This window comes from Numida meleagris, chromosome 1 (assembly GCF_002078875.1).
Source record: "Numida meleagris isolate 19003 breed g44 Domestic line chromosome 1, NumMel1.0, whole genome shotgun sequence".
In the NCBI taxonomy this organism is placed as follows: Eukaryota; Metazoa; Chordata; class Aves; order Galliformes; family Numididae; genus Numida; species Numida meleagris.
The window spans coordinates 20,338,923-20,362,938 of NC_034409.1; the positions used below are offsets into that span (position 1 = coordinate 20,338,923).

The 24,016-nt window shown below is 39.0% G+C and overlaps 2 protein-coding genes and 1 long non-coding RNA gene across 6 annotated transcripts; 1 reads left to right on the top strand and 2 right to left on the bottom strand.

Moving 5' to 3' along the window:
• On the bottom strand, positions 68 to 16,952 carry HDAC10 (histone deacetylase 10). 4 transcript variants are annotated; one of them, XM_021384749.1, is made up of 22 exons: positions 16,824 to 16,876; positions 16,669 to 16,783; positions 16,216 to 16,282; positions 15,271 to 15,405; positions 13,009 to 13,105; positions 12,343 to 12,440; positions 12,161 to 12,265; positions 11,369 to 11,437; positions 10,607 to 10,733; positions 10,054 to 10,119; positions 9,637 to 9,696; positions 9,164 to 9,253; positions 7,858 to 7,964; positions 7,554 to 7,621; positions 6,828 to 7,107; positions 6,099 to 6,189; positions 4,479 to 4,564; positions 3,958 to 4,011; positions 3,424 to 3,508; positions 2,733 to 2,918; positions 2,104 to 2,263; positions 68 to 1,399 (listed from the first exon to the last, which is right to left on the bottom strand). In XM_021384749.1, exons 3-22 carry the CDS (start codon positions 16,278 to 16,280, stop codon positions 1,383 to 1,385), a joined length of 2,046 nt encoding a protein of 681 aa, XP_021240424.1. In that variant the 5' UTR covers positions 16,281 to 16,282; positions 16,669 to 16,783; positions 16,824 to 16,876; the 3' UTR covers positions 68 to 1,382. The 4 variants fall into 4 exon arrangements, 3 of the variants coding, with proteins under 3 accessions (XP_021240424.1, XP_021240422.1, XP_021240423.1); XM_021384747.1 differs by having other exon boundaries at positions 16,669 to 16,931; XR_002434431.1 differs by lacking the exon at positions 68 to 1,399 and having other exon boundaries at positions 2,127 to 2,263; positions 2,733 to 2,863; positions 16,669 to 16,952.
• On the top strand, positions 18,340 to 21,263 carry LOC110392919. The gene is made up of 3 exons (XR_002434700.1): positions 18,340 to 18,424; positions 19,052 to 19,666; positions 21,178 to 21,263. It is a non-coding gene; the product is annotated as an uncharacterized LOC110392919 (long non-coding RNA).
• On the bottom strand, positions 18,422 to 23,203 carry LOC110392918 (secreted frizzled-related protein 2-like). The gene is made up of 4 exons (XM_021385326.1): positions 21,794 to 23,203; positions 21,118 to 21,287; positions 20,124 to 20,216; positions 18,422 to 19,065 (listed from the first exon to the last, which is right to left on the bottom strand). Exons 1-4 carry the CDS (start codon positions 22,078 to 22,080, stop codon positions 18,755 to 18,757), a joined length of 861 nt encoding a protein of 286 aa, XP_021241001.1. The 5' UTR covers positions 22,081 to 23,203; the 3' UTR covers positions 18,422 to 18,754.

Consider the following 24,016-nt stretch of genomic DNA (forward strand, 5'->3'; position numbering starts at 1 on the left):
GGATGCAATACATCGCCGGTATTTGGGATGTGGGCCCCAGCCACCAAGTGCAATTCTGCAATCAGAGTTCTGACAGTACTTGAAAAGTTGTTTTATTGAAAATACAGTTGTGCCTTCTTAGCCATGTTTTAATCCGTTTAACCTACATCTTAGGAAAAAAATACCTATGAAAGTACAACACCTCTATCCCCCCACAGAAATTCATGGCAGCAAAAAAGAAAAGTGGGATCCTCCCTGGGAAAGAACGCCTTGGACACCAAGTTGTCCTAAAACAGTCCTAAAAATAGGACTATGAAGACTGATTTAGTTCATCAGAGTGAGTGCAGTTGATCCCAGTACCAACAGCAGTAGGAATCCAGTCTAACAGATACATGTAATTTTAAGCGTTTGAAAGTGGAAGGTTACATTACTGAAGTCACAGTGACAGAGATGCACTCCTGGAAATGAGTACAGGAAGGTGAGCGCTGAAAACCAAGGCACAGTGTGGCTGCTGCCCCCAGAAGTCCCTTTAGTTTTCATAGTTCAGGAGCTGTCAGCCCTAGTCCACCTCCAAAATGTAATAACAGTGCTTCTTATTTTTTAATATAAAAACTTACATTTGAAAGGAGGGCAGACTGAAGCTCCCTACCCCAGAATATTTACAGCATGTATATATTCCATAAATGTTATTTCAATCTTTACACTGCTTTACTCAATTACATATTGATAATTTTATATATGCAAAGTATTTTTTTTCCTCCTTGTGTCCTGCATAGCTCAGGAAATTAAATTTAATCTCAACCACATAGCAAGGATGAGGGAAATGCACACACTGCTGCTGTGGGGCTGCTATCCTTTAACGTTCTCTCATCAGTCAGCTGCAGAATTAAAGAAAAGACCACATTTGGTAAATCCTTTTAAGTCCTAGGAAAATATCATTAACCTGAAGGACCTGTTGTTAAGTTCAAACTCCCAGTGAAATGGTGGTAGTGGCAGCAGTAGAAGCACTTAGGTGTTACACTGAGTTATTCCGAAATGCTTGGCTATTACGATCGCTCGTTTCAGGTTCCCATCTTCTGAACTTTGCAAACATTCACACAGTGCCTGTACAGGCCCATCTTTACAGTCACACATGACACAGGCCCCAGTGTGCAGTAACTAAGCAGAGGACTAGGCTTCAAGTGTCAGCTTTGCATAATTAATGTCAATACAGAATTTACAAGCATAGTACTCTAGCTGAAAACACGGATTGTATGTATTTTAAAAACAAGAGGTAACTGTAAATGGCTCCTCCTCTGCTTAGACACCAACCATCTTTTTTTCCCTGGTGACTTAAAAGGCAAAATGAAGTGTCACATTTTCTTCTGCTGCGTAAAACGGTTTTAAAGTGAAGTCAACTTCTTTTAAATCCCATCCTTCACTGCAAAGAACACCAGCAAGATTAAGTTATTAATCACGTGCATGCTACAATTCCAAAGTCCACAAGAACAGTTTTATTAGAGCTAGACCGCTGCTCCTGACTCTTTCTTCTGAAAGCAGAGCATTTTCTTTCAGAGAGAGATGCCCACACTTAGCACTGTTTAAGTTTATGAATATTCTGCTTTAAAACTGAAAGGTTATTCAGCAGAAAACTGTTTGTAAATAAGTCCTCTTGAAAGCCCACATACCTTCCTAATCTGATTTCCTTTATCTGGTCTTCAACTACTTGTGAGTGTACTTTAATAGGAACTAACCGCTTCTGAGTTAAGGAAAATTATTTTTCATTATTTTAAAAATCCACCTCATTCTACACTGTATTCAGAAAACACATCGGCAATCAGAGCCTGTGCACATCTTATTAACCATTATTTAAACTCACAGTGTTATGGTAGCTTTATTTCAGGATAAATAACATACATTTTTGGAGCAACGATATTCAAAGTTCTGAAGTGTACAGTTACCGTGCTATGAAACGCAGAGCTTTCTGGCTCAAGGGGCAGATTCAAGGGCATCCAAGTTTCATACTGCTCACGTTACATCAGTATGCTTCCACTGACTTCCGTGTCCCACTGACTTAGAGAATCCAGTTGTATTTTATCATCTTTCTAAGAACATATATATTAATAAGAACTAAGGATTACTTACCTGAGCACTGAAGCATTTTCCAGTCCTGCTGAAGCTGGTTTCTTAATATTTTTATTTGATTTACTTTTTCTTGGGTAGGAGGCACATGAACTCCAAAGTGAGGCACAGAAGCACCTACAAGTGCCTTGGCTACATTTTGCATTAGATTTATGTCTGTGTCCTATATAAGAAGAAAAAAAAAAAAAAAAGCTAGGGATGTACAATAAACAGAACAGTGGGCTGCTTTCAATCATATTGCATGGAAAGAGGTCATAAAATATCTTTAATCAGGACATAACTCTAAGCTGCACATTCCATATGGAAAGCAGAGCCAATCCCCAAACTGAGGCAAATTGTCGGATCATCATCTGCTGTGCACAAACACAAGCATTAGTTCAGGCCTTGCATTCATGCCTTAGCTTCTCAATCATGCAGGCTGCCTACAGCTCAGTATGCGTCTGTCTGCTTTTGTTCTCAGGCCAGAGAGAAACTCGGGCTATTTATGTCAACAACTCAGAGGTTTCAAAGACAGTACAATAAATAGAGTCAGAACACAGCCGCTCAGAGCAGTTCACACCAGAAATGCTGTTGCTTGATTTGGGTTCTGTCCTAGGTCATTTGAAGTACCATGGTGTAGCACCACTTCTTACCTCAATCACTGCAAGAATTCGAGATTCTGCTAGTCCTTGTAGCAAACCAAAAAGAAGAGAAATCCCACTTATTCCAAGGCTCCTGTGTGGTCCAACAGCTATTACTATCAAGTTGGGTTGGTAACTATATGCTACAGGAAGAATGAATCCAAGTACAGCAGAAAAGAAGTCATTCCCGTCAGCATCCTTTAACAGCAATGAAAAGCAATTTAGAACAAACGCAAAGCTGAAAATGCCCATAGGTAGGATTGGAAAAAAAAAAAAAGGCAAAAAAAAAACCCAAAAAAAACCAACCATAATGTGGGATTCAAAAAAGCTTTCTGTTGACCTTGGAAACAGGATACTGCTCTATTTTCAAAGCAATCCTTATTTTAAACATGCAGCTTTCTCCAACACTAATTATTCATATTTTCCTTAGCATCTCTGCACTGCAACTCTGCCTTCTTTAACATAAAATACAATAGCCACTGCAGATTTACTCAAACTACGCACTCTAACACGCACTAGAGGTCTGGGAAGGAGCAGCACCATTGAAAGGGAAAAGAAAGAATTTTTTTAAAAGTCCCAATTGCAGTGAGAGGTGTAATTCTCAGTGACATTTCATGAATTTGTAAATGTATTCTATCCTTTCTGTTAAAAAAAAACAACACTTTTTTTTAATCTTAGGGTGTTTTCAGAAAGTGCACCTTACCTCTTTCCAGTTTAGCACAATATAGTGTTTAGAGCTGCTCTTTCCGGTCTGTTCTTTCTTGCAAACATGTATGATAAGTATTTTTCTGTAATTGAAATCCACATCCAAGTATTTCACCAACAACTTCAAATGAGATAAAAAGTTCTGTTCTACCCATGATTTCAATATAAAGTATAATTTCTTTCCTATCTTGTCTTACCATTTTAAAATTCCCTTTAAAATAATTGCCTTCTTTATTAATTTGTATATTCAACATTGTATTTTCAATCTTATATTTTCAGTCATAATCCAAATTTAAATTGATATAGAAGGATTATACTTTAAACCAATCACTAAACTAATAAGGTAGCATTTAGAAATAGAAGGTTGCTTTCAGAGATACATTTTGGCTTGCTTTGTATTTTGTTTCAGGTTAAACTCAGTGAAAATCAATTCACAAGTGATTTCTTAGTGCAGATTTCATCATCCATATGGACACTTTGGAAAATGTACCGTCCCTGAGATTTGATTTCCTAAATGAAAAAGAAGCCTCACCCATCTTCCGTGTTTGGCATGATTTGCATGTCTCCAACAAAGATGCAAAGAACTCTGTAGAACACAAAGGAAAGTTGTGTATACAGTCACTTGTATCTGCAAGTAATTCTTTTCCATTAGTGCAATTTGTTTAATGACTTTGTGCATAGATTAAATAAATAAAAAAGAATATATATGTTTCTGAATTTGATCCATTAGAAGTATTAAGAAATTTATGACAGCTCAAGGGAACTCTCCCCCACACCACTCCTGGGGAAACTAAGCCAAGGAAATACCCCTAGGGCAAAGGCAGCCAAAATCTGGCATAGACAACCTAAACTTGTACAGCAGTGATCCCTGTAAGTGTTTAGCCTTTCGTAAGGCAAAATGATTTTGTCATATACAATACTGTCTTTACTGCAAATCGAAAATACTATGCACATTTATTTTACAATGAAGCCTTTCATCAAAGGCAACTTGGCATATTTTATCTACTTTAATCTTATTTTTACATTTTGAGTACCAAATAGATAAAAATTCACCTCTGAAACCCAAAATGAAGAGAATGTCTCAGTGCAACAGCAACAGAAGCAGAAGCTGCAGGTGATTCTGCAATTCCACTGCATACCTACAAAAGATATTTTTTTATGCAGAAGTAATTAGTGCTGCACAAGATTATGTCATTTCTTATTTGTACCAACTGTTTTTTTACTTATGTATCATTCAAAGATACAGCTGCAGGGAAGAGATCCTAAGGTTAAGATGTTATCAATTCATTTTCAACACAAAGGTTCTGTTTGATTATTACACTAAAAGCTGTTGTATTATTTCAAATGCGTGTCCTGTATTGAAAGTCAACTGTAAAAGTAGATTACGTATGTGAAGGTCATCTTTAGTGGTTCTCTCAGAAGTCTGCAGATTGGGTACACTCAGTGTGCCAGCAGGCAAAATGCACTGGAAAGACAGACCCTGTGAAGACAAAGCTGTCCCTGAATTCTGATTCTTCCTTTAGCCTAGGAGAACTATTACTTTCTGGAAAGCACGATGGCAGTACTAATGAGTCAACATTTAAGCGTTCGTTTGTGTTGTGTAGTGCTTTGAACTCCACATGAAACATAAGGGAACGTAAGCAAAAAGACAACGTGTGCTCTTCCTCCTCAGTTCTCCTCTGACAACACAAAAACTCAGCATAGAAACTGTCATCAGTTGCAGATGCTATTTCCTTTTGTGAGTAGTTTCTCTAATCTATTTATAGGCTCTCCTAGAGGCATGTGCAGTCTATAACATTAGAAATTTGTTCCCAAAATCTACAGACATGACTGCCAACAGCAGGAAGATGACTTAGAAGAAAGAGGCTGTTCTGACAGTTATTAATCCTCACTAGCTTCATACTTTTAAGAGAGCTTTTTATTCAAAGAGAGACTGATTTAACAGATGAGACTTATTGCATAATACAAATTTGGTTTTCATTTTTAGCTTGCTTGTTCTTTTTCTTTCCTTCTCAAAATTTTCATACATAAATACAAACTTGCAGCCTCTAAGTCTGCCTCATCTTTGTTCCTGACTGTGCAAGGATCAGAATGCTGAACTGGAATTGCTGTTTAGAATCATAGGGCACAGTGGTGTTTTAAAATGTTCCACTAAAGCAATCAGGGCAAAGGGGAAGGAAAACAAATGACTCTGCATAAATTACTGTACATATAATGACAGAGAGTACAGCTTTGCATAGCATGGTATCTTATAGGGTACTGCAGGAGTTAACTCTCTCCTGAAGTCTGAAGGCAAAACTCTGTGCAAAAGTTCTAATCTTTCTCAGATGTCTTGCTGCTCACTGGTGCTTGATACATGGTCTTATGTCCCCAGCAACTGGAAGAATGAATAGCTGGTTCATCGTTATGTTTAAGTGCGATGCCTTATGAGCTGTGACTGCAGAAAAGCAGGGTAATGTCTTGCCCAGTTAATCATTAGAAAGGTGTCTTGAGGTTAACTATTCCTAAAATGTTTTCTCATCTTCATACCCACTCTTGTTAGCTAAGCACAGACTATTTGAGATCAGCAGCGTTATGAACTACACAGTAACTAATACCCAGACGATAATGTAGTAGAAGCAGAAATCAGGAAGGCAACCCCCAACCTCCTCAATTAACCAACATTCTTGTTACCTCTTTCTTAAGTATTTTATCTAGGATGGTCAACGTACTGCCAAGAGAGGGCAAAGTTTTGTTCTCTTCCACAAAATCCCCATGAAAATCACTGTAAAATAAATCACATGAAACAAAACTAGGTCAGAAATGATAGTGCTTTTGAAGAGCATCCTGATAATGGTATTTTGCAGTTAGTACTGACAGGAATACATCTTCTATAAATACTACATGTTCATTCGCAAAGACCTAGCTCTAGCAGGAAGATGACAACACTCTTGCCTACTCATGAGCTCTCTAAACCTGTTTCCGTTCTGCACTAGAAAGAAAACAAAAAATGCCTGATGATATTCAGGAAATAGAATTCTGTCAAAATTAGACTTCCTAATTTAGAAAGTTGACTTTCTGCAATTGTAATACCAGTCTGGTATTTTTTTTTCCAGCTACAAGCTAACACAGATCTCTAAGGCATTTTCCTAACAACCTCCTTCTAAATGAACACATTTTCACTAACTATCCTCTCTCTCTTGAAATAATTTTCTCTAAAAATACTCTGATTATATATAAAGGACTTCAAGGATATGAGCGATAACTAACATCCATTTCTTAATTTTTCAGAGGTAGTAATTCTGCCTATGATAGACTAGACTGATACCAGAAAGACAAATCCAGAGAACGAATTAGATGATAGTTTGTTCTAAGACCTCTCATCCTTATAATTAAGATGAAAATTAATTAAATGTGGCCAACCTGACAAGAGCTTTTATTTCATTTTTGTCCATTTCCTTCACCACGTGGATGTCTACTGGGAAGGTGCTGGGGTGTGCTGAAGCTTTCAACTCAGCTGTTGTTGCTGTTCTGATGGGAGGCACTGGAAATATTATATTTTTCATGTGCAATTCCAAAAATCTTTCTGTTTTGTCAGTTTCATTGCTGTCAGTTATCTGAGCTTCATCATCTGTAGAGGGATTTGTATCAGCAGTCTTCAGTAAGTCTGATTTGGTGCTCAAAGTGTGCAAAAATGATGTGTCTAGAAAAAAAAAGTTTCACGTATTAATTTTTGAGCGTTATGTTAATATTTACCTACATTTATTTGCAAAACAAGTACACCTGTATTCATAGTGTGTGTATTTATTTCCATGCACTGTCTACAGACATTTTTCAGTGATGCTACAATTGTTTTAATCTAGAGAAAGTTTGTGAGTGATAATAAAATTTTCGTCTACTTTTTTCCTACACAGCAAACGACATCCTCAAACAAAGATATCAGAGCACTATTTAGTGTGATGTTTGTCAGCTTTAGAAGTTAACAGCATTTTTTTTTCAGACCAGCTGAAGACTTGGCCCTGACAGAAACCTCATAGTGTTCCATCAATCGTTTGATGAATAACTGGTAGTTCAATTATTCTAAACCAGAGGAAATAATCTTAATTTTGAATTTCTGTATGAATCCTTTTACCAGTCACATTTAATTACCTTCATACATCAACCATTTCCAGTAGGGTTTATGTGCTGCTCTCACATTTTGAATAGATTCAATAGCACTGTGAAAGAAACAGTATTAACAGTATCAGTCCTGATGAAAGTACACGAAAAAACTTACCTCAATGGGAAAAACAACACCAACAATAAAATAAAATCACATAAAAAGTGGCCCAAAGCAGAAAACACATTACAAAGTATCACCTTAAAACCTTGGGTAGGCAAAGTGTTCAGAGCATGCATATCTTTATATCTTTGATAAATACATAGGTTGTTCTATAATTATTCACATGCTTACCTGAGGCAAGGTGCCATTTCTCCAGTTACCTGAGGTAGAGGATCTCTTAGCAAAGTTTTTACAGTCATGCAGACTGATTCAGACAAGGACTTCAAGTGGTACCCACCCTAGAAAAAAGTATTCTGTTCCACACAAGAGACCAATGCACATGAAGTCTGAAAATCATCACGGGAAATAAACCAAACTGAATATATCTGAGTTTACAGAAATGAAAGATGATACGCAAACATATCTAAGTCGGTGTTTTCATATAGAAAACTATTAAGTTAGAGGCTACCTGCTGAAGTTCAATGGAAATCGACAACTCAATTCACTTTATCATGGGTCCATTCATATTGGAAATCAGTCGTGACTTTGCCCTGAAAACTCTAGAAATGTATTCTTTTTCCACTCCCCACCTTCAACAATGCTTGTGCAAGGTTCCTTAGAAGGTAAATATTACCACTGTCCTGTAAAATATCTGTACAAAGGAAATCTCCCACAGCCTGATGCTAAAGATATTATTGTCCTGATAATTTGGCAAGAGTTGGTAGAGAAATGAAGAAAGATAGAAGACTGCTGAATTAAAGATGACAGACTTGATCCTGCATTCCATTCATGGAGAGGCCACATCATCTGTATCATGAGGAGATGGTTATTTGCACATCAGCTAGCAGATGGCAGTATCTACAATAACCTGCTGATGAAAGGGGTGATGGAAAAGAGTTCAAGCAAAACAGATGTCAAGTGCATCAGTTTCTAAGCAATTCATTTGTCTGGGATCTTGCTGGGAGGATTCACAAACTTATTTACCTGTAAAATGACCATTTTTCTAGTATGCAGAAGAGGAGTTGACAAACAGACTTCAAAAGGAGGAAAAAAACTGTTTTTAAAAAGACCACTTAAAAAAGATCTTGCTAGATGTTATTATTAAAAACAAACAAAAAACCTCCCCAAAAGGGAATGTAGCCAGGCTCTATAACCAAATTAGAGTGCATTAATGCCAAAGGTTTTAAATGTAAGACAAAACTGCAAAACACAGGTAATGCAGTTTATTCACTACATAAGTTTTAATGAACTGGGGATTGTCCAGAGCAGCAGTCTGTAGTCACCGTGCACAAGAACTGAACACACCTGTGGAGGCTGTGTTTTGGAAAAATAAGCACACACTCTTCTGTTCCAACATTTTAAATTAAAATAATTATAATAATCAAGACACATTTCATGTCTAAGAGCACTGCCACATTTTAGTCTTTTTTTTTTGTATTATTGATTCTAAGAAGAGATATAAAAAGAAATTATTTTGTTAAGCTCCAGAAGTATTTACCTCCAGGATGACACAAAGCTTTCCATGAGCTAACTGCATCAGGAAATGGGTAAGGTGGGCAAAGACTTCAGGAGTGGCATTCATCTGACCCTAAATTAAAGAAACGTTTTGTTAAGAGATGAAACCCTGAATCAAAAACACGGGTGAGAAAAAATAAATAAATAGATAGATGATCTGAAATACATGAGACTGAGTCAGCATAAAGGAACAGTCGCCTCCAACTGTTTCTAACAAAACGTTGAACCAATTGCTTTAAAGGAAGGTGCAAAAAGATGATGCAGTAGTTACGTCTATGGGACAATCTATCTTTACATGTGTGCTATTTATTGAGCTGAGTCAGCTTAAAGACTCAAACGTGTATTTTTAGCTTGGTGAAAGTGAATTTCACGTAGCAATCAATGGACATTTAAGATGTAGGAGTATTCTACAAACACATTTACAACTGACAATATAAACCACAAGATGCTACTTACCTCAGGGTCTCCAATTCCTGAATCATAGCCAGAGGAGACAAGCACCAGTTCTGGATCAAACTGTAATAAAACAGAAGGAAATGTACCACATCCTTTCGGGTTGGATTTCAACTGTATCATATTCAGTCATTATTTCAGCCAGAATATAAACACAAATAAAGACTCCTTGAATTAAAAAAAAACAAGATTGTGTTTATAATATTATTCCCGATGGAAAAGTTGTAGAGCTTTGTACTGACTATTTGAAAGCTACCATTGCATAAATATTACTCTGTCAATCAGGACGTCTTTCATATCAGCAGAAATTGTGTGTTAAATGTGCTACTTTTAAGAAGCGAATTTCTACGAATTATTTAATGATACTTGTGAAAAAGTCCTTGATTTTGCTATTCACAAAACAGTGCAACGAAAAAGTACCTCAAAAGCCATTGGAAGCAACACATGAAAAAATGCAGCAAGATAATCTGCATTTCCCATCCCAACCTGCAAAATGTGAGAAATATAGGTCAGATCTTCCTGTTGGAGTAACCGATTTTTCTAAGGTTTTTCAAGACATAAGGAAAGACCGTATCAAAAGTTAAAGATGAGGCAGCCTTATAAGATGAGCTGAAATCCCACTGTATATAAACTATACACAAATATCTATCATTTTTAGTCTTAAGCATGAGCTTCAGTTCTCTGCTGAACAAGGATAGACATAACCATCTCCTGAAGCGCTGATGTGATGGCTAGGCAAGATAGTTTAAGAAGAAAGAACATGTGTCTTCCTCTCTTTTAAAACAAGCACACATGAGCACACATGACATTCTGAGCCTTATTTCTTAGAAGACATTTCACTGACAGGAATAAGATACACTATGCTATAACATCTGCCAAGCAGACGAAGCAGCGCATGTCTCAGAAAGCATCACCTAATGCATAAGAAATAAAGCTATTGCATTTGCTTTGTTGTGCTGCAAATAACATTTACCTTATTCCAAGGCAAATTTATATTAAAACCTTTTCCTTTTCCCAAGCCCACAGCATCATAATCAGATTCTTTGAGTGATGGCCAGAATTCCTGATGTTCATAGCGATGCCAGGAAAAATACAAAACACTGAAAGATACAAGAGAAACCCAACTTGAAAAAAAGGCTCCAATACTGACCTTATAAACCCTGTAATAATACTGAAAGCATAAAAATATAATTATCCTTTCCCCCTAGTTCTCTAAACAGCTTTTGACTGCAAAAGTTGGTACAAAAGGTCATAAGTCAAAATTAACCTAGGACAGCTTTTAAAAATATCATGTATGCACTCACTTCAGATGAAAGACAGGACATTCTCACAAGAGCAGACTTGTTTCTAGAAACCAGTGCCGTGGCTTTTCAGAAAACAGCATAAAGCTCAGGTGTTCTATCTAACTACCACTTGAACTGAGAGATTTCCGAATAGAAAGAACAGGCATATTACCTACATCCTGGTATAGAGAGATCTTACTATTGACAATCTTTTTAAAAGTCGTATTGCTCATTTTGTGTTTGTTATTCTTTATTGTAAAATAAATTTATGTATTTCTTCTTGTTAGATTTTTTTCCCCTTTTCTTGGTAACAAGTTAAAAAAACAACAGACAGTAAAAGAGCAAGAAGAACATTTTGTGTTTTGTAAGATTCTACTTTTAGGAATATAAGAAATCTTATTCTCTACAGAAGCATGCAGTATTTAGCTAGCTAACAAAAACATTCTTCAAACCTCGGATCTTCTTCAAATATATACTGAGTTCCTTGCCCATGGTGCACATCCCAGTCAACAATTAGGATTCTGCACAGAAAAGTGAAATGAAACATTCAGTGGAGGAACCAGGGCATATAGATCTAAAGGAAGTGCAGATGAATGAGTACTGCATCCAGGCCTGGGGCCCCCAGCACAAGGAAGAGCTCTTGGAACGGCTCCAGAGGAGGGCGACTAAGATGATCAGAGGGCTGGAGCACCTCTCCTATGAAGAAAGGTTGAGGGAACTGGGCTTGTCTAGCTTGGAGAAGAGAAGGCTCCAGGGAGACCTCATTGTGGCCTTCCAATACTTGAAGGGAGCGTATAAACAGGAGGGGGAATGACTGTTTACATGGGTGGACAGCGATACGACAAGGGGGAATGGTTTTATACTAAGACAGGGGAGACTTAGGTTAGATATTAGGAGGAAGGTTCTCTCTCAGAGGGTGGTGACGCACTGGAGCAGGTTGCCCAAGGAGGTTGCGGATGCCCCATCCCTGGAAGCATTCAAGGCCAGGCTGGATGTGGCTCTGGGCAGCCTGGGCTAGTGGCTGGCAGCCCTGCCCACGGCAGGGGGGTTGAAACTCGATGATCTTTGAGGTCCTTTTCAACCCAGGCCATTCGATGATTCTATAAATAAAGACTTTCTGACCCAAAAAGGTACGTGACATCCAGGAAGCTCTAGACATTACTCTAAAGTGGTACCATGTCAGATGATTATATAACATGACACTGGGGTACAAAAAGCTTCTCTGTGGTCAACCATGCTCTTACCTCTGCAGACCATATTTCAGTTTTGCATATTCTGCTGCAATAGCAACGTTGTTGAACAAACAGAATCCATTTGCTGCATTTCTCTGACTGTGGTGACCTGGAGGTCTAAAAAAAGTTTTCTGTCATTACTCACAACAAAGGAAATTTTGGTGAGAAGTGAAGATTTTCTCACATTTTCTTACCTTACTAACGCCATTCCATTGCACACTTTTCCTGACATCACAGAGTCCACTAGTTGCAAAGTTGCTCCTACAGCTAGTCTGGCACAGCAGTAAGTGTTCTGAAAAAGACAATTTCATCGTTATTATCAATCATTCATCAGCTTGTTTTAGACAAATCACATATAATGTGCTTTGCAACCCAACACAAAACTGACATAAGTCTATCCTAATGAAGTTGCATGCAGTTAGTTAAAAGCACAATTTTACAACAGAAATCCCAATGCGCTCTCTATTAGGTTTATCTGTAATCGTCATGTCCTTTGTACGGATGTTCTCTCTGAGGGAGATAAGAAACAAGAGATGGACATATTGAACTGACTAGTTCTACTGACAGCTCTGAAAATAAGGAACGAAACCTTACAGTAACAAAAGCAAAATTAAAATTTGAGTAGTATGCTATACTGGCACGATATAATTACAGAATAGATAATAGAAGGCTTATCAATTTAAATTACAGAACTGCACTAGACTGGAAACAGATCAACATAACGCCATAAATATATGCAAGTATATTTAGATAGCAAAATAAACTCCTATCAGCGTTCCCCTACTTAGAAAACCATCACAGAGATGCAATAATACAAATACCTGCAACTCCCACTACAGGAAGCAGTATAACTTACACACCGGATGAAAGAAAAAAGAATCATAATTTCCAGAGATTCTTTTCAGTTCCTCCTCGTTCATTGTCTGTGTGCTTTTCGCAACTTCCAAGTGCTCTGAACTGCAGAGGAGAGAGAAATTAAGACAGCTCTTAACTAAGCAAACAGACTCACAGTATTTAAATACAAAATGTAATGAAAGGTAGCAGAACATATATTAAAAGGGGTCATCTGTGAGACTCAGCAAGTCCAGCACGTACCCTGGGATGCTGGTTGTAGGATACAGCAAAGCAAGGGAGTGCTATGAAATTAAGGATTCTTGGATGTCCTCAGAATATGACGACATGCTTCTCCCCTATGCCAGTGGTCTTGCTATCACCAAAAGGCTCTTTTTTCACTATGCAACAATCCATGCTACATACAGGTACCATCCCAACAAGAATTAAATTAGGACCTGACAGTTGTCAGCATATGAACTATGACTGAGAATGTGTCTAGTCCTCCCTTGTTGTATGAAAAGCAGGTATTTGATTGAATTCCTTATCACATGTGTACTAACTCCCTCTTTTCATTGGTTCAAGAGTGCAACAAGTACTTAGGCACTAGAAACAGTGTTCCACCAATTCTCTGTCACTGCTATCTTGCCCTTGGGTGCTGAGATGGAAATAAAGGCTGACAGCATCTACCCTCCTATCTGCATCCTAACACAGGATACGATGGCCATGTATGTGTTCCTTTTGGTGGACATCCAAAGCAACCACAGTTTCACAACAAAATGAGACACTAGCATTACCTCATAGAAACAATGCTAAGCAGTGGCTTCAAAATGAAGATACTATCAAGAATAAAAATGTATGAAGCTCAACGACTGTGTAATTACTAGTTTAACTTCCTCAGCAGCCCCTTACCTAATGGTGAATTCAAACAATGTTTTTGTAGCAGTTATGCACTTGTTTCAATATGAAAGTGCTTTAGAAAAGAAAGAGATCTATTATCCCTACCCTATGTTTGGAAACGAAGACAAGACCTTAGTGAATTAATTTGTCTCAAGCCATCTAGAAGGGACAACTCAACAGGGAATAGTTATCAAGTCTCTTCAGTACCCAATCAGCAATGTACTTACTGCAAAAATAAATTATATTGTTACACAGTACTGACTGCATTTTAACAAGTACATTTTGAGGAAAAATACTGCTCTGGAATCTGAAAATTTAAGCATGACTCAGGATCAAGCTATTGTCCTCATCCAAGCATCAGGGCTCCCATGTGCAACCTTTTGTTTCCTGGGCTTCTGCTGCTGGATTCAGAGCCTGTTTAAAGATAGTGCAGCTGATGGTCTTGAGGGAGCAAGCTAGACAGAATCTCAGTGGAAGTTCCTCCAAAGAACTCTGCTAAGAAGTCTCAGCAAAGCCTCCTCACCCTTCACTTGGGAGCTGCTGTAAAGGTAAAGCTCTCACCTTGGATATATTGTAGTGATGTTGTCTAGCCATCTCTGAGTCCAGCCATGAACTCCACTGATCTGGGCCTTGACCCTGGCCTGTGGAACGGTGTTCTAACTTAACCTCACACCTGCCACATCACTGCAGACTTGTCAAGCAATCTAAACTCTTGGCTGAATTTGGTTAACATCATCAGACCCGTGCTGCTCACCTTGCTTGGGGACCGTGGGATTGTGCCCTTGCCTATGCAGACCCTGTCTCTGTGTGCTCTGCCATCATGCTCTGCTCCCAGCTCCACTTATCCTTCAGAGAAAGACTTTGCTGATTCCTAACAAAGGAAAAAGCACACAACCAACATGCATGTTGGTTGCAGAGCCATCACACCAAGGTGACAAGTGCCAGAGCAGACTTCAACGCCATAAGTTCAGCAGAGGCAAGATGCTTGTTCTCTGAACTCCCCCACAGACTTAGCTATAAAGCTTTTCTGTTTGGTTCACTCTGTCTCAAAGAACTCTGGGAGAAAGAGGAGGTTATCAGCTTTCCTACACATTTTTTTTAAATTACAAACTTACTTTTTATACCGTATATAAATCAGCAATCATTGCTCAAGAATCCAAAGAGCGGAAATGGGGATTTAGTGGAACAGCAAATTCATACATACTTCAGCACCTATACCATACGCAGCATTATTCGTACAAGTTTCAGCCTGACAAAATTTCCACTGAAATTACTGGAAGCTATTGAGCTTAGGATCATACATTTTTAAGTGGAGTAAAACATGACCTGGAGGTATAACATTTGTTATTTCACTGGATTAAACTGAATGGCAATGAAAGTAAATCTCAGACCTGTGAACTAAGAGGATCTCCTCCTCGCTTCCTTCTCTAGCAGGCACAGGGACACACCTTTCCACAAGATGGTAACACTGAAGCTGCTCATAGGAGGCTGACAGTCTTTCTGGTACTTCAATATCACAAATAGGACTAAAAATAAGTGATATTCATATTACTACAACACACATCAGCACAGCTTACACGTAATAATAACGCCTACTTTGCACTATAAGAAGATTCAATATTTTCAGAGGGACATGTGAGACTAAAAAATAATAATACAATTCTTTGAATACTTTTCAATTTAGAATTAAGCCAAACAATTACAAAATCTGTAAGCAAAAATAAATGTATGGCTTTTGCATAGAAGTAAACAAAACAGCATTAATTTTTGCTTCTTCTCTCACTGCTTAAAGCAGCAGTGATTACTATGGACATGGAGCCATTGAGATTAAAAGTGAAGATCTTACAGTGAAGATCAGCAGAGGATTTGAGAAGACAGAGGTGGAATTCATTTCAAGCACAACAAAGGTTCTGGTCTAATTTATATAAATGTGAGCGAGTTGTATATATCAATTTCTAACTGAACTTAATTGAAGGGTTTCAGCTGAGGAAGTAAATCTATATTTTTTTCCAACATCAATGATACTTTAGCTTTACAAGCAGTTTAATTAGCTTAAACTGCAGTGTTCAGAGAACTGATCCCATTATTAAGGCCTACTGGACTGCAGGGCTACAGCTCCTCGGATCCAGCTTCAGATTAGCATTAGGGCATCTAGATACAAATTAGGAATAAACGTTTTTTGATGAGAAGATAGACTTTCTGTTTACTAGGAAAATTACCAGGTTATCTGTCACTACACGCTTCATGTCACATTTACAAAAAATATATTTACTTGGTACCTTCTTACAAGTTAATAAGAATCTACTCATAAAAAGGACAGGATGTTACTGACTTACTCGTTCCAAAGTAGCCTATGTCTGGTCATTGCCTCATCGTAAATCAGGGCTGTTCCTGAAGCCATTGCTACAGACAGAACAAAACAAAAGTCGCTAGGTGCATATGCATAATAGAACAGCTAGCGAGGACGTATGTATACAGGGCATCAGCCTCCAGGAGGATCTCGCACTTTAGACTTGTAAAGTACAAAGTGGAAACCAAGAAGAACGTTTAGGAAGAAGCCCTGAGAGACTGATTAGAAAGGCCACAGGGCAAGAGCTGCGGGCACAGCGCAGGAAGCTGGGTCCGCACAGGCAGGACTCCCGGTTACCTGAACGCTCCAGACCTCACCAAAGGGACATGCGGTGGAGAGGGGGAGTACAGGAGCTCCCCCAGACCCTCCAGCCGCGGATAAGGGCCCTGAGACCAGGCCGGGGCGAGCCGTGGGCCAGCAAGCACGTAGAGATACTTACCGCGGGCTGAGACAGCTGCGTGGGACAGCTCGCGCTCAGCGACCGCGCAAGGCTCCCAGCACAGCACAGCACAGCACAGCACAGCACAGCACAGCACAGCACAGCACAGCACAGCACAGCACAGCACAGCACAGCACAGCACAGCACAGCACAGCCGGCCCCGCCGTACGGACGCCGCCCTCCGCTGCTCGGCCGCACCGCTGGGGGAGGGCCCAGCGCCGCTCGCCTGCAGCGCGGGGCGGGATGGCGGGAGCGGACGGGGCCGTGCCGTGTCCCAAGGAACGCCCACAGCCCTGCTCTCAGGTGGCTGATGCTGCGCGGGCGTTTTGCTTCCGAGTAGTTGGTAGTTAAGAGCTGAAACGACCTCAGCAGAAATTCCCGAGTTAAATTCGCATCGGCGCTTATCATAGAATGATAGAAGGGCTTAGGTTGGAAGGAACCGTAAAGATCGTCCAGTTCAACCCCGCAGCCGTAGACAGGGTTGCCACCCACTACTAGGTCAGGCTGCCACTGTACACCCCGTTGGTATATAGTGGAAGGTCTTAAAGCATATATATATATATATATATTATATATATGTATGTATATAAAGAAAAATTTATTCCATCCAATTCCCCTTTGTCAGAGTTCTGCAAAGTGGGACTGGCAGCTGGAGCTGCACTGTCATGCCAAGGATAGCTGAACTACAGACGTTGTTTTTAGTATATAACATAGTGTATATAACATAGTTTATATATAACTTAGTGTATAAGTTTTTAGTATACAACAAATCCAAGTGCAAGTAAGCAAAGGGCTGTATGGTTTCCTCTTGTGTAAAGAAAAATAAATGGAAACCAACACAAAACATGAGCTAATATGACCTTTATCTTACAGACTATCAAGCAACCAGTTCTCAGCAGCTCACACCAGAAGCCATGTCCTTTCATACCAAGACCAGGTTGCGGATCTGCTCTGGCACTTTAGCGGGTCACTGCCTGCAGGGCCACCCATGGCTGACATGAGCCCTCGTCAGACGCCTTCGGGAGCAGTTGGCGTGTGTAGGCAGTGACAGAGTTCTTAAAATATTTACCATTTTTCCAGCAGAAACCATCGCAGACTCGGCAGGATCAAATGAACTGAGTTTTTCAGTAACCTACATTTTTCAGAACAGTGTTTTCATTATACAAACTGAATATAGGTTGTTCCAACTTTTTTTTTTTCCCATAGTTTCCAGAAGTTTTCTAGTTCATGATTGAAAATCATATAATCACAGATTCACAGAATATCCTGAGCTGGAATTCCGAGACCCTCAAGGATCATCGAACCCAACTCCTGGCTCCACTCAGAACCACCCAAAATTCAAACCATGTTTCCAAGCTCACCTTGAGCTCTGGCAGCTCGGGGCTGGTCCCGCTGCCCTGGGCAGCCCATTCCATGCCCACCGCCCTCTGGTGCATTGACATTTTGTATGTGTCTGAATATTAAAAAGGACCTTTCGGCAAGGGAGTCCTGATTTAAAAAGATTCAAAAACTGCCGTTACTCTGTGCTCTGAGGCATTACCACTGAGACATGTCAACTTGGTCAATGTAAAATGTTACCAAATGACCAGATCTTCTTGTGGCTGGGCTAACCGTATTGTGTTTGCTGTTATTTATTCCAGTTAATTCCATTTTGATTCTGACAAAAGTGACCAGCAGAGGGCCCCACCTTCTTTTAAAATACTCTAATGGGAGAGAATGAGGTGTATTAATGAAGCATTAACCAAGAGAAAGTTTGGTAAGTCAAGAAATTGGCAGGGTGAACACTATAGAAGAATACACTAAAGGTACTGAGATGGATTAAAATGTTTCATTTCAGTTTTTATACATATTACAAAAGATTTTTGCAATAACTCAAACCTTTATACATAGATGACCAAGTTCAAACTTCACAAATAGCTAAAATAGTACAGAAAGTAGGCCTGATAACACTGGGTTTAAGTTCAACTTATAATACAGTTTAAAAGAAAACAAAGATTTTACATGCCACTTATAGTACATTCTTATTTACAAGATAAGTTTGGCATAAGAAGTGTAATTAGCTTTTTACAAGTAATAAGATAAATATTTACAAGCATTTATGGTACCTCCACTTCTGAGTGGCCAAAGTCAGCTGGGAGTCCCTCTTCTGCCAGTGATAAATCTGATTTACTAAAATGATACCTTCCTCAATCTTCCCTACAAGGAGATACACCGTAGGACGATGGGTCTGAGTCATCCTCTGTGTACAATTTTCATTGATAAGCAGCCATTGCTGTATCATGTGCTGAGTTTCATAAGGCAAGAGTGAGCCCTGGGTAATGAATTCCACGTGGCACTCTATGTTATACTCTTGGTCACTGATTACTGCTCTTTTTTTGGACAGCTTTACTTTCACGGCTAAGGAAAAAAGGAAACATGTAAGTCACTCAATTTGTTCAAATGTAGAAATAAACACTACCAGTGGAAGCAGGAAGATTCCTTAAAAAGACTCTGGTGATGGAGTATGGTGACATCTTCTCCCACAGCAGTATAGATTTTAAAACATTTTTTTAATAAGTTTGTAACTGATTTTTTTTTTCACTGAATTAGGCAACTAGGAAAACTTATTTTCACAAAGATGTGTAATATATTTTTGCCATTATTGTATATGTGATGATGACTGTTTGGATAATTAGATACTGTAAGCTGTTGGCATTGTTCTAATATCACAAACCTGACCTCCTTGCCCAAACTATTTTACCAAAACTCTCTTTGTGTTATGAACTCCTCAGCAGTAATGCTTGGTGATGCCACCCTTTTAGATACTCCTTTTTCATCACAGGCATCTATCTAACACAAGTGACTTCACCAACACTTCTCAGCATGAAATTTCTCTGCAGTACCTGATCTAAAGCCAGCTGTATTCACTAGTAGTCTCTATTGACATCAAAGGGCTTTGCAGGACATTTCTAGGGCAAACTCAAAAGTATTGCCTGTCACTTCAGGAAGACAACGTGAGGTAAGAATTTATTTGTTATGATTTTCTGAGTCTTTTCAGTAAGCTATGTGTCATGAACAATTAATGCAGAAGTAATAAGAACATGCCATTCGCTGGTAAAACAACCAAAGCTTTATTGGGTTTAATTACTAATAAAAGACAAACTGGCTTATTTGCTGGCTTTTGCCAGAAATATTTTCCGTTTACCATACTGCACTGCAGTGTAGCCAGCCCAACAAGAACAGAAAAGCTATTTGTAAAACAGATGACAAAGAAGTCTTTCGTGCGGAATAAACCCTTATATTTTGCTCAGAAAGAACATATTCTGAAAAATATCCTAAGTTGAATCAGTACCCAAGCTCTTGGGATGAAGATTTTGAAACCTCAGCAGAAACTGTCAGCTATTTTAATCCTAATTTTAAAGCATTTTAGAAGGAGAGCTGATAGTTTAATATCAGCCATATTAACAGGGACTTACCAAAGTTACTGTCACAGAAAACTTCGAGAACTCTTTTGTGTGTAAAGAATTCCTCCACTGCTGGGCAGGTCTGGCATGCAGGCTTTGGTAGGACTGGTAAGAAACAGCAAAGTCTCATCGTTATCTTTTAGAATGTTCTGTATTAGTTTTCTGCTGTGAAAGTTGAGAGCTTGCTGTTTAACTCTGGGTAACTATAGAAAATGCACAATTGTTCAGTGATAATGTAAGCATCCGCGCACTTCTCTGAAAGCATGGCTAAGGAGGAAGAGGAGTTTCCTTTTCCATTCCCATTCACTCCTTGTTCAGACTGATGAACTCAATCATCAACATCAGATACAGTATTAAATAGAATTTTATTTTCAGTACAGCTGTGGGGTGGGGAAGGGGTCAAGTGAGAATTCTGTCAGTGATCCTGGGTTCAGCTGGGCTAGTACTGACAACATAGGAATTTGAGTGTGCCAGCAGCAACTTAATGTGTACTGCTTTATACGTATGTAAATAAACATAAGCACATTTGAAAATTTGACCGTTAATGTCATGCTAACTCAGGTTTCCCTAAGGAAAATCAGATAATAAATCCTCCCAACTTTTCCAAGTTGATCTGAAGACCAATTCAATCCATACGTGAGTTTATCAGATCCCTGATAAAATTGATAAGTCTATGAAGAGACCTCAAAATAAATAAAATGCAGTGCTGTCATGAAGATGATCTGCCTGTAGCTGTGCAGGGAGATAATCACTTCCTCTGCTACGTGTAGACCAGCTATTCTTCATGTTATTGAAGCGATGCTGACTTACGACACTTGAGGTGTGCCGCAGTTTTCACTGCAGGCATTAGCACTTTCCCCCCTCTGCACAAACAAGCACATATAGATGCAACTCCCATTAAAGTCACAGACTGAGAACTGTGTCCCTTCTGTCTTGTTTACCCGCAGCATACAGTACAGGCACCCTCTGACCACCCAGTACATGCACGCTGCCATCTTCCACCCACCTTTGTGCAAGTATTTATATTCCTTCGTAAGCGATGCCAGACACATGTCCTCATCTGCAGGGAACCGGTCGCAGTCCAGGCTTTCTGGCCAGGCGTGCCCGTGGCAGGCAAGCACGGGTGCACAGCTGTCCCGGACACCAACACACATACTCCTACAGGGATGGATGAACCTGCACCAGAGGGAGCACCAGACTGAAGCAGTTCAACTCACTCAGTGATAACAAAGCATTTCAGCAGTGATTTCTGCACAAAGCACGTACTGATATTTAACATCCTTCAGCAAGAACTCAGTTCTAGAAATGGCTTATGCTTCTTTGTTATAGAATTAAGTTATGGTTTTTTAAAATGCTTTTCTTGCTATCTGAGAAAATCCTTGTCAAGAGTCACAATGGGTATTTGGTTTCACTGTCACCTATATTCAACTTTAACAAGAACAAAATTTCAACTGAAACAAACTAAAATATGGTATGCTTTAGCAACAACATTCATTTCCATAAAACAAACTAAGTGGAACTTAAGTGCTCTTCAGTGGTTTTCTTCCCATTGAGTATGAAAAAGTTAGCAGAATTATTTCAGACAAAGTGGACACTGCCTTTCCATTACAATTAACATGCATTCGATTTGATCCCTGCTCTGGCCAAAAGGCTGGGTGCTTGTACAGAGCTGTGATACTTACGTGTCCAGACAGATGGGTGCAAACAGAGAGCACAGGAACATCCTCACATGAGGGTGACAGTCCGTGTGCACCAGGTGCTGCCAGGTGGCAGATTTTAGGATGACCTCTGCCATGCTTGTGTGTCCCATCAGGTTGGGAAGCCTCATTTCGGAGTACCCAATCTCGTGGCACATATCCATCTCCTTGGGTATCTCTACACATTTGGTGGATAGTCCAATGTCAAAGCCTGTGCCCACTCTCAGGAAACCACTCAGAGTGAAAACAAGTATTTTTGCAGTCAACAACATCTTCCTGTGAGTCCTGGCTTGCCAAACAGGGAGCTGTCAAACCTCCCAAGTACAGGGGCATGCTGAAAACCCTGTGGCTTATATACCCCAAGAGCTTAATGAACCCTTGGTTATCAACTGCTTATCAAATCACTTGAGACAACACCAGATCTTATTGCCTGTCCATGTGATTGTTGTGATAACCGGGGAGGTGGAGACGAGATATAGAAGTATATCCCCTAAAGACACAGATTAGCTATAGGCTTTCACGTGCCTGACAGCATCAGCGGCAATAGCGTGCTATGTGGTATATTAAATTTTGACACCTAGAAGGCTTGCTATGTGCTTTCTAAATCAAATTAAGAGATCCCCCAGAAAAGTGGTTGGGCAGACAAGCTGTCTCCTAGAGCTGCTGTGTCTCCTTTGTTTTCAGACACTGCTGACTGGCCAGAAAAAAACAGCCCAGATTGACTTATCAAGTGAAAATGTTTTGTTTGTGCTAATTGCTCGTGTCTCTTCCACCATTTTACAATGTAGAAGAGGTACTTTCTTTATTTGCACAAGCCCCAAAAAAGAGACAGCCTTACTCTATTAACCAAATATTTTGGCTGGAAATTTGGACCCCTATACTGTGACATGCTAAAGCTCTCAACTTCCATTAATTTTACTGACTATAGAGTGACTACAGAACTTGTTTCTTTTACTTATTCAAGTGCAGTGGTGGATTTAACATATGCTGGCAGATATAAATATTGTAGGGCTGTTGTGGCTATCAGTATTTATTCAGAGAGAATAGGCAGTTAGGCATATGGAGTTTATTTTTATTATTATTTCAAATGAACCTAGTAACACTTAAAATTCTTCAAAGAACTCATAATCTCCCATCTTTATTAATAAATTGTAATTATAAAAAAACTCTGTGAAAACAAATAATACCAAGGGCTTACTACTTCTGTCTGTAGCACACAAAATAAAAAGTATATTAAATTTCTTAAAAGTTAACAGAATTATTGACAGTATTTTGTTACTCTTCATATAGGACTTGACAAATATCTCTTACCTATAGAGGAGAAGCTGGGGAGTCAGTTCAGGTGACGGGACCTGAGTAATGTGTATCTTACCTACTGTGAACTGAAAAGTCAGATTACCGGGCAGTTAAAGGACTTGAAGTTTTAAACAAAACTTTTCGTGGAAATTTTAAATATGTTTTTTTCATTTAGATACAGGTGTTTGTGTTTTTTTTTAATTTCCATTTCTTATTTAAAGAAATGTTTAGATATTAACAGTAAGTAGGTGGATCTATTGTAAAATATCTGGCTTTATTAGACCAAAGCATGTTTGCAGTAGCATATCAGCTAGTATTACTGGTGCTTGGCTGAAATACATTTTTCAGAAACACCATCTTTTTGTGCTTATACTTAGATGTAGTACATTTAGACTATGTGCTACGTATTACTTACATGTTTATACCTACCTTTTAGAGTATTAATCTTAGCATCTTTGAATTTGATGTCAAACTCCCACTGGTTCCTCCTTAGTTGTTTTCGTAGCTAAGCTACAGGAAAAATTACAGTATCTGCTTGAATACATTGGAAAAAAAAAGACAAGGTGATGTCTCTGACGTGTCAATTTGACATCCAGTAGCTACAGGGGAACCAAATTTTATATAGAAAGTTCTCACTCAGCCAGCAGATTTCTGCATCCATCCATGCTGATGATGTTTTTACCAACTCAATCCACAATTTTATGGAAATGATCAAGTTCCCCTCTGGCCCTAACAGCATTGTTTTGTAGCAATTTTCTCATCTGGTTGTTACCTGAAATCGCTTGGCAAGTAATTCTCTGGTAAAGAATATCCTTCCATTGCAAATGTGCTATGGCATTACATGCACATTTCTGAGTGATGTAAAATGTATATTCAGAATGAGTATCTGATCTCTCAATTATTTAGATGTGT

Bases quoted from the DNA above. Each gene is read 5' to 3' on its own strand.
- HDAC10 (XM_021384747.1), bottom strand. From the start codon at position 16,280: ATGGCTTCAGGAACAGCCCTGATTTACGATGAGGCAATGACCAGACAT. The intron at 4,012-4,478 runs GTGAATTTTTAT...TGTGTTCTACAG, and splicing joins CTTCATTTTGGGTTTCAGAG to AGTTCTTTGCATCTTTGTTG. The intron at 2,264-2,732 runs GTAAGAAGTGGT...CTTCTTATATAG, and splicing joins GAATTCTTGCAGTGATTGAG to GACACAGACATAAATCTAAT.
- LOC110392918 (XM_021385326.1), bottom strand. From the start codon at position 22,080: ATGTTGTTGACTGCAAAAATACTTGTTTTCACTCTGAGTGGTTTCCTG. The intron at 21,288-21,793 runs GTAAGTATCACA...CCTCTGGTGCAG, and splicing joins GCACCCATCTGTCTGGACAC to GTTCATCCATCCCTGTAGGA. The intron at 19,066-20,123 runs GTAAGTCCCTGT...TTTTTTCCTTAG, and splicing joins TTTCTGTGACAGTAACTTTG to CCGTGAAAGTAAAGCTGTCC.